This window comes from Sebastes umbrosus, chromosome 12 (assembly GCF_015220745.1).
Source record: "Sebastes umbrosus isolate fSebUmb1 chromosome 12, fSebUmb1.pri, whole genome shotgun sequence".
NCBI lineage: Eukaryota > Metazoa > Chordata > Actinopteri > Perciformes > Sebastidae > Sebastes > Sebastes umbrosus.
In genome coordinates, this window is record NC_051280.1 from 13,938,000 (window position 1) to 13,947,928 (window position 9,929).

Below are 9,929 nucleotides of genomic sequence, written 5' to 3' on the forward strand. Positions count from 1 at the left end.
ATTTGGCAGTAATTCCAAAGAAATTTCAAATAGGTTTCTTATGGTTACCTCCATTTATAAAAAATATATATAATTAGATCTCCTGCATAATTATTTGATGGTCTTATAAACCATTTACCAAAAAGTAGCCCATTTTACATGACTCCACCCTATAGCTATGTCCATGACATTGTAAGGTGGACTGTTTTTATTTTTTTTAATTTATTTGCACATATATAAAACTGCACAAAATCTAATCTAAATGTATTGAAAATTACTTAATTACTTACTTTCATAACATACTGACTGAGCAAACATCAGTAACAACAACAACTCCTCTCCTCATATAAATACTGTAATGAATGTTCCTGGATGATCTATGCAACCATGATCAGGGTGTGTGTGTGTGTAGTCTGGGTGCATTGCATTGCGGCAGGATGGCTAGCAGATGTCAGCACGCATCGATAGGCTTCCCAGCGTGTTGTTGCAGCGTCATTGTGTTTGAATGAAGTTCAGACTGGAGAACTAACAGCTAGCTCAACGCCTTCACATCGCGCCCCGGTCGGTGGACTGAAACAGGACAAAAACAAAGACTTGAGGAAGTAAAAAGGTTTCCAAACATGCCGGTGTTTACAGGTATGATGTTAATCTAATACAACCCGTTACTTGCACATTGAAAGAGGCTGTAGAAATCTGCACTCTCACACGTGTTTGTTTGTAACGAAAAAAATGACATTTAGAATGCTAACTTGGCTAGCTTATAGCATGCTAACGGTGATCTGTCAGTGTTGTTACAACAAAAAGCAATATATTTACAGACAGGAGAGCAAAGTGTTACACTGCTGTCACAGTGTGTTAGTAGAGCTTACAGGAGGTGTTGTATGCGACTCTAACTGGCATCTAAACATCAACCACAAACCAGCTAGCTACTGCGGCTAAGTGCCAGCTAGGTTAGCATGCTAACACTTAGCTAACTAAGTAAGGTGGTTATTTAAAGCAGTTATTTATCATCACAACTAAACCTCTTAAGCTGTATTATTGTTCTAGCTCAAGCCATGCACATGTCTTATTTTATACCGGTATGAAACGTACAGAATCACGCCTTTTATTAGCTTAAGTAGCCATGCTAACCAAGCTAGCCTTGCTAGCATGCTAACGAAGCTAACTTTGCTAGCCATGCTAACCAAGCTAGCCATGCTAACCAAGCTAGCCTATGCTAGCCAAGCTAACCAAGCTAGCCTATGCTAGCCAAGCTAGCCTTGGGTTAGCAAGGCTAGCTTGCTAACCCAAGTTAGTAAATTAGTAAGTAAGTAGTAATTGCTTTAAATAACTAGTTAAAACCACCACCTTACTTGCCATGCTAACCAGGCTAGCCTTGCTAACCCAAGCTAGCCATGCTAACCAAGCTAGTAACCAAGCTAGCTTTGCTAACCAAGCTAGCCATGTCATGAGTTAGCCTTAATAAAGCCTTGTGGATTATTGAAAGCAAACAATGGTTATAGAACTTTCCTTTTTTAACATGATCCTAATCTTATGTGGATGTTTTAAATGCCGTTTTATCTCATTGCATTGGCAGCAGAAACAGCTGTAACGTTATCGATATGTATGCTTTCACTTTTGCCTTTAGCTCGGCAGTCAGTTGGACTGAAGCTAGCTGTCTGATGGAGCAAACTCACTGTTGCTAACTAACTGCTGTGTCATACATTGGCAGCAGTTTGACTAAGTTATGGTGTTTCCCTGTAACACTCCCTCTGGTAAGCTAACGTGTGGGTATGTGTACTTTTCTTTTTTCCCCCAGTAAATGTGAAATGGGGCAAAGAGAAGTTTGATGCAGTAGAGCTGAACACTGAGGAACCACCCATGGTCTTCAAGGCTCAGCTCTTTGCCCTGACAGGAGTTCAGCCAGACCGACAGAAGGTCATGGTGAAAGGAGGCACTCTGAAGGTACTGATATGAACAACAACACAACACTAATCTTGGTTCTGAGGTGCATGTGAAACAATACTGTGCTGCAAGTTTTCTTTTGTTAAAAGGATTTTGGCAAGTATACTATGTTTTTTTTCTTGTTCACAAATCCCACGAAAAGACCAAAACCAACTATTGGAGACAAAGGAGGACGGCCTGCAGGACAGATAATAATGCACACAGTGCACTTTCATAGACTAAGCTACTGGAGTTACCCTGCTGCACTATACTCATTTTTAACAGTCTCTTCTGCACTATATTCACTTTTTTAATAGTCGTGTATCACATCTGTTACCCTGCACTATATTCAGTTTTAACAGTTTTCTTCATCTCCTTGTATTTTTATATCTGGTATATTTTTTTGTACTTTGCACTACTAACTTTTTTACTGCCTTTTTACTAACATGTTTTGCACTATGGAACTGTGATGCTGGAAACTTGAGTTTCCCTCGGGATCAATAAAGTTACTATCTATCTATCTATTGGTCCTACTAACAAGTATTGCCTGCATAGCCAAAGCATGTCATAGCATTATCGATTTCCACAGGCTATAATGGCTAATAGATAGAGAGGGTCGTCAACCATTTGGAAGGTTGGCTGTTCGATCCCCAGCTCCTTTAAGTTAATTACTTGGGCAGGATAATTAACTCCAAATTTCTCCCAAAGTGTATGAATGAGTATTTAGATTAGGTTTGCACCTTGCATGGCAGCCTCTGCCATCATTGTATGAATGTGTTTGCGAATGGGTGAATGCTGACGTGTAGTGTAAAACGCTTGGAGTGGTCGGAAGACTGGAAAGGCCCTATATAAATGCAAGTCCATATACCATTTAGCATTGTCCAAAAACAATTAAAACACACCAATGAGCCACACCACTGCATGCAGTGACCTGTTCTGCTGTTATAGATATTCACAAGATAAACATATGTGCATTATTCCACAGCTGAAAATAGTACTAAACAAATGCACTATTTACTCCTGTTTGAGTTATGGCTGTGTATTGGCAAGAATCTGGCGATACACTAAATATCATGATATATATATTTAGTTTTAGATATAATTGTGATACTGTAAGCAAGGCGATATATGCTTACCATATGCATAAACTCTGAGTAAAAAAAAGTTAACTTTTTCATACAATCTCAACAGTGGGATCTGCATTTGCCTTCATCAGTCTCTAACATCAAACATCACAGCACTACTTTGAGAGGGCACATAGACTGAGAGGGTGCATCTCTTTACAAATGAAATAAAGTATTGACTTAGTCCATCTTTGCATGTAAACTGTTATTAATGAAAAATCCATACTGCGTTTTTGAGAATTGATACAGTATCACAAAACATATCGCAATATTTTAGATATTTTCTTACACCCCTAGTTTGAGTAGTGTTTATTGAAAACTACAATGCCCAGCTGTTGTAGGAATGTACTGAGCATTTTGCTTTTAAATGAAACCGTGTGACAAATAGGCTTGGGGCTGAGTTCCACAAACAGGGTAGAGAAGTTGGAAAGTATTGAGAGATGAACTGACACATTGTTGGTCTTGGACTATAAGAAAAAAATAATCGCAGCCACCTTGTCATTCAACTGTTATTAACAAGCTAACCAATGTCCTGTCCTTATTCTAGGATGATGAGTGGGGGAACATTAAACTGAAAAATGTGAGTATTTAAGATGTGTTTAAATGCATATAACAAGTATTTCTTAGTTCACAGAGCTATACTACCAAATGCATTTTAAAAAGTAAGTGAATGTCTGTATAATTGTGCTTTTTTTGTAGGGAATGACTCTACTGATGATGGGCTCAGCAGAAGCCCTGCCTGAGGAGCCGGCTGTCCGGCCCATGTTTGTAGAGGACATGACTGAGGAGCAGCTGGCCTCAGCGGTGAGTAAGCTTGAAAATTACCAGTATGCCTAAAACAAATATGGTGATTGCTGTTTTCCGTGCTGACTTGGCCAGTTACACATCTTTACCAAGTAGAGAACATAATACATTAAATATACAGTAGTATACTGTATGCCCTATTGGGAGGTCAGCTTCTTAAAATGAGAAGATTCGTCAGGTCAGCATTTGTGTTGATCTAACAAATCAAGCTGCAGTCAGAAAGGTGTTTTGTTATCGTCATGAATTATGGCACTTTTTACAAAACATTTTTACTGAGGAGGGATTGTGCACTGAACACTTAATGCATGTGAACCACAAACTGCTGTGTAACTTATACTGTGCTGCTGTTTCGTCTGCAGTCACAGCTCGGTTAGGAAATTGTCAGTTCCCCAGAGTCCTGTTATAAACGTAGCTGATTTGTGAAATCCACAAAAATGTAATTATTTCATATGGTAACTGGTCCCCATAGCAGCAGTCACAACGCTGTAACTTCTGCGCACTAATGGAAACTCTAGGATACTGTAATTAAGACTGTAAATTAAAGATAAATTCAACTAAAAATTAATTAAAAAAGGAAAAAACGCAAATGCAAACAATTTCTAATTAGCTGTGCAATGTTCCCAAAGTTATGAAATTAGAATAACTGTTCTCCAGGTCTGGAAATGGTTTTGAATTTCCACAATGTTTTGGAAAAGTTTTGAATATACATTGATTTTGCTATTGTTTAAAATATGTTCATAAAAATCCCAAAACATGTCTTAACATTACACGAAATAAGGTTCCTTGTATTACTAATTAAAAATCGAGTGCTGCGCTGCATGACCGTTGAAATGTCACTTATATCACGTGATACATATAGTATAATATGACATAAAAAGTGTCATTAAAAGTCTTAGTATGGTCTGTCGATAAAAAGTCATACTTAAGTTTATCGAAAAAAAGTCATAGTATAGTATGTCAAAAAATATAAAAAAAGTCATAGTATGTGGAACAATGTCATAAAAATTCATACTATAGTATATCAAAAATGTTAAAACAAAAAGTCATACTATACAGTATGTAAAAAAATGTAATGAAAAAAGTCTTAGTATGCTGAAAAATGTCAAAAAAGTCATAGTATAGTGTGTTGAAAAATGTCAAAGTAATACTATAGTGTGTCAAATAATGAAATGAAAAAAATCATACTATAGTATGTCGAAAAATGTCAATATCACACTAGCATGTCGAAAAATGTCATGCAAAAAAGTCACATTTTAGTATGTCGAGAAATGTCACGAAAAAATCGCATAGTATAGTATGTCGAAAAATGTCAGTCATACTATAAAAAAAGTAATACATGTATAGAATGTCGCCAAAAAAATGTCTAGTATGTTGAAAAATGTAAAAACAAAAAGTCATAGTATAGTATGTTGAAAAATGTCATGAACCATTTGAAGCTTGGATAATAACTAAATAGAACACAGTCCTTTTTATATATTTTTTAAAACTGTATTTACCTTTATATCTGTAGAGGAACTTATCCTTCTCTTCGTTATTTTCAGATGGAGCTACCTTGTGGTCTGACAAACTTGGGCAACACCTGTTACATGAATGCCACAGTGCAGTGTCTGCGCTCTGTGCCAGAGCTCAAAACTGCACTCAGAAGGTGGGTTTTCTGCTATTATTGGGTCTCAGAATGTAATACGAGAGTATAAAGAAACACTGTGTTTAAATTATTGAAATGCACCGTTTGAAATTAGCTTTTTGTTTTCATCTCTCTCTCCCTTTAGGTATGCAGGTGCTCTGCGATCTTCAGGGGCAAATGCACCATCACAATACATCACAGCAGGTATGAAGCATAATGGATTGATTACCATTTGAAGGCGTATACTAATGTCTTCAACTTACTAATGCATATAAAATTAATATGTATACATCCTTGCATCCTCAGCCCTTCGTGACCTGTATGAGACCATGGAAAAGACCTCATCTAGCCTGCCACCCATCATTCTGCTGCAGTTCCTTCACATGGCCTTTCCACAGTTTGCTGAGAAGGGGGACCAGGGGCAGTACCTCCAGCAGGTGAGAAATGCAGCCATGCCATGTGCCTTGTACCTGCTTTCTTCTAATAAACTTTGAATGAAAAATATCAGGATATGATCTCACTTCTTGGCATTGTTTGCTTCAATTACTTATTCATCTTTTGTTCTCTCAGGATGCCAACGAGTGCTGGCTGCAGATGATGAGAGTGCTTCAGCAAAAGTTGGAGCCACTAGAGCCAGAGACTTCCATGGAGGTGAATTATATTGTTTTCTTTACATTGTGTTGTTTTATGATGAAAGGATGAGTGTAATTGATTCCATTCCATTTTTGCTTTTTGTCTTTCAATCTTTAGACTGAGACTGAGAGCGGAGCTGCCTCTGCCTCTACAAAGAAGAACTTAATCGACCAGTATTTCGGCGTAGAATTCGAAACTGCGTATCCTTGCAGCATGCCTTTTTGTTTATCGCATCTTTCGACGTCTTATATCTTGCTTCAGTATGGTTTGATTCGTTTAAAGAGTGGTGTGTAGTGTCATAGTTGTAACCAGCGAAGTCTCTCAGCTGTGTGACATTTACTCCGCTGGACTTTTTCTTAACTCACCTGTTCAGTATGAAATGCACAGAGGCTGAGGATGAGGAGCCAATCAAGGGCAAGGAAAGCCAGCTCCAGCTCAGTTGCTTCATCAACCAAGAAGTCAAATACCTTGCAACAGGACTAAGACTGGTACGTATCAGACTCCAAAAACAAAACGCAGCTGAATACATTTCTCAATGTATTGAAAGAGGGGTAAACTTGGGTATCTTGAATATTTAAAACTATACTTGGATGTTTTATGTTTGTCCAGAGAGAAAGAAACAAGTACAACATTCTTATGACAAACTGGAATGTGGTTCTTCAGGGTAACAAGGATTAAATCATATTTCTGCCTGTTCTATCTCTCCAGAGACTGCAGGAAGAAATCACAAAAATGTCTCCATCCTTGGAAAGAAATGCGCTGTATATAAAATCTGTAAGTTTTTCCTTTTCCTTTTAATTTTCTCTTGGACATTTGAAAGAAGTGGTCTTGCTTACTGCTATCTTTACAAACATGAGTTCATTGAGTATATTCTGAAATGTTTTCTACCTCTCCATCTAGTCAAAGCTCAGCCGTCTCCCTGCCTACTTGACTGTTCAAATGGTCCGATTTTTCTACAAAGAGAAGGAGTCTGTCAATGCAAAAGTCCTTAAGGTTTGTCTTGAGCCTTCACAATTTCTAATTATAACAGGGCTCACTATTGTTAACGCAAAGTCTAACATATTGTCTGTTTTTTTTGAAGGATGTCAAGTTCCCACTCATGCTGGATGTCTATGAGCTGTGCACCGCGGAGCTCCAGGAGAAAATGCAGCCAATCAGGTCAAAGTTCAAGGAGGTCGAGGACAAGAACCTAGAGAACCAGCAGAAAAAGGTAAGGCCCATCTATATCGTATTGTCTCGCTACCTTTCAGGTAGCAGAAAAGCTCCCACTTTATCAAACAGTGCGATTACCATTTGTGTAGTTTCTCACATTTCTGTTTGTTTGGTTTTTGCATTAGGTGGTGGTGAAGAAGCCAAATGCAGCAAAAGCGAAATATGAGCCTTTCTCATGCCCTGATGGTATGTTGGGACATGACACTGACACCCTCTGTACACTTTTTAAAGAGGGAATCCACACAAAAACACTGCCAAAAACATGCAATTGTGAATACATCATACCATTTTTCATGCAATGCATTTATCACAATGCATACGAGGAAAGATAGAGGCACATAAAAAATCTGATTCCAGGCACTCACGAGGATGCTTAAGAAAAAAGATCCTTTAATCAATATATCCATTCTAAAAATACATAGTATAGGCACATTTTTTAACAGCATATGAATCTGAAATCCAGAATCACAGAAAATGCTTGTATTCAGATTTTACAATTTTCCACAAACATTCAGCAATAAATCTATTGTTAAAAAGGCAGATAGCCGTTTTCTCATATTGTGCTAATACTATTGCTTGTTGCACTTACCAAAGGTCAAAATGAAATGTCAAATCTCTAAGGTGCCGTGTCCACCAAAGCGTTTCTTTTTATCCCAGCGTTTTTTTCAGCTGAGAGGCTTTGGTTTGCGTCTGGTTGCTATGATACGGAATATCCGCTGAAGCAAACATGTCGGCACAAGGTAGAGGACTTGAAGGAAAGGCTGACGGTTTATGTGGGTTCACGAGATTTTGTGGGCAAAGAAACATCTTGGCGGAGTGCGATCGTTCTGTCCAGATACAGATTCAGATACATTTTATTATCCCACATGGGGAAATTCGTTTGGTCCATTGCTCCAGACATGTAAAGTCTACAGTAAAAAACAATAGCATAACACACAATAAGAGTACAACATAGCCTACTCATAATAATAATAAACACATTTAATCACGTCTTTGTAGTAGGTCGTTTGTCCCGCCCCCCCCTCCACTGTGATTGGACAACTGGGTAAAAAGTGACAGTGAAGAGCGTGGCGTTTTACCCAAAGTTGAATATTTTTCAACTCTCGGCGACCTGAAAAAAATCGCCAAATGTGCAGCACTCTGCGAAGAATGGACACTCAGTGCCTCATCATGCTGCTGGCGTTTTTACCATAGTGTAAATACGTGGCATTAAAAAATACACTGGACTCAGGAAACAAACGCTTTGGTGGAAACAGCCCCTAAATTCTCCCACAATGCCGAGCACCACACTGGGGTATCTAGCAGTGTAATGGCATTTGAGGGTCGAGTTTCCCCTTTTTAAGGTCTGCTATTTCAGTCAATTATTAGCCAAAGTTGCAGGACCTGTGACATGCTGCTGTTTATCCCACAGACCTCGGTTCCAACAACAGCGGCTACTACGACCTGCAGGCTGTGCTGACACACCAAGGCCGCTCTAGCTCATCAGGTCACTATGTGGGATGGGTCAAGAGGAAAGAAGGTAAGCAGTTGTTCTACACTGCATAATGAATAAGATCATACACAAATCATAAAAGCACAGTGGAACTAAATCCCAAGTGTACACAGATGTTCAGGAACTTAATACTTCCTGTGGTCTCTGCCTCCATCAGATGAGTGGGTCAAGTTTGACGACGACAAGGTGAGTCTGGTGTCTCCAGAGGATATCCTGCGACTGTCTGGTGGCGGGGACTGGCATATAGCATACGTTCTACTGTACGGCCCCCGGCGGCTGGAAATACTTGAAGAGGAACAGTAGCTGTGGAAGATTTCCTAGAAGACAAAGACAACATCCAACACACATACGAAAAAATGCCATTTCCAAGCACTGTCTGCATAGATGTGCAATAAAACTGGTGTCTTTAAAGATTTGATGACCTTAATTTTTTTGTTTTTGTTTTTGTAACCAACACGGATGCTTGTAAAACAAATTCTGTCAAATGGTGTTAAATATTCAACTATAGTGGGCTTTGAAAATGGAGATATGACGAGAGGCAATCTCTGGACTGGCTCCTTGCAAAAGGGCTTAAAGTCTGGCTCTGCAGTTTCATTAAATGTTTTATACACATTGTATATTTTTTAAAGCCTTTGATAAGGTGCTCATATCATAAAAACAAAATATTTCTCTTTAGTCATTTAATCAACTTGTACAAAAAGGCCTAGCCAAGCTGTTGTCCTTGACATTCTGGCTTGTATCTTCTCAGATGTATTATGGAGATTTTCACTTAACACTGTAAAAGACTTGCCCTTGTTCACCTGTTGGCCCTCTGGGGAAACTCGGGTTCAATCTCAGGTCTTTTCTTAAGTGCTTGGCTCGCGTCATCTCCTGGAATTGTTCTTAAATGTATTGACAGATGAGGTTCTTTCTGCCAAATCTTCACTAATGCTTTTTTGGGGGAAGTGTGTTGGGGAACTGGTTTAGAACAGGCTGCCCTTGTGATGAACTGTGTGTGGTTAAATAAAGACTTGAGATTCAACCATGATGGTTTGCTCAACAAGCCTTGAACATTGTTTTTGACTGACACTGATTTCAGACTTTGACATCTCCACTCTTAAAAGGCTATGCTTCACTTTGTTTCTCCTTGCAGGTCTCC

The 9,929-nt window shown here is 38.7% G+C and overlaps 1 protein-coding gene across 2 annotated transcripts; it reads left to right on the plus strand.

Annotated features, from left to right (window-relative positions):
* The first annotated feature begins 373 nt into the window (after positions 1–373).
* On the plus strand, positions 374–9,841 carry usp14 (ubiquitin specific peptidase 14 (tRNA-guanine transglycosylase)). Of its 2 annotated transcripts, none has more exons than XM_037788505.1 (16): positions 374–615; positions 1,778–1,923; positions 3,574–3,606; positions 3,726–3,830; positions 5,372–5,475; positions 5,600–5,658; positions 5,761–5,891; positions 6,025–6,105; positions 6,205–6,287; positions 6,461–6,575; positions 6,796–6,861; positions 6,988–7,080; positions 7,169–7,300; positions 7,431–7,485; positions 8,711–8,818; positions 8,949–9,841. In XM_037788505.1, the coding sequence occupies exons 1-16, from the start codon at positions 600–602 to the stop codon at positions 9,092–9,094; spliced, it is 1,473 nt and encodes a 490-aa protein (XP_037644433.1). In that variant the 5' UTR covers positions 374–599; the 3' UTR covers positions 9,095–9,841. The 2 variants fall into 2 exon arrangements, with proteins under 2 accessions (XP_037644433.1, XP_037644432.1); XM_037788504.1 differs by having other exon boundaries at positions 375–615; positions 7,169–7,297; positions 7,425–7,485.
* Positions 9,842–9,929: the final 88 nt, after the last annotated feature.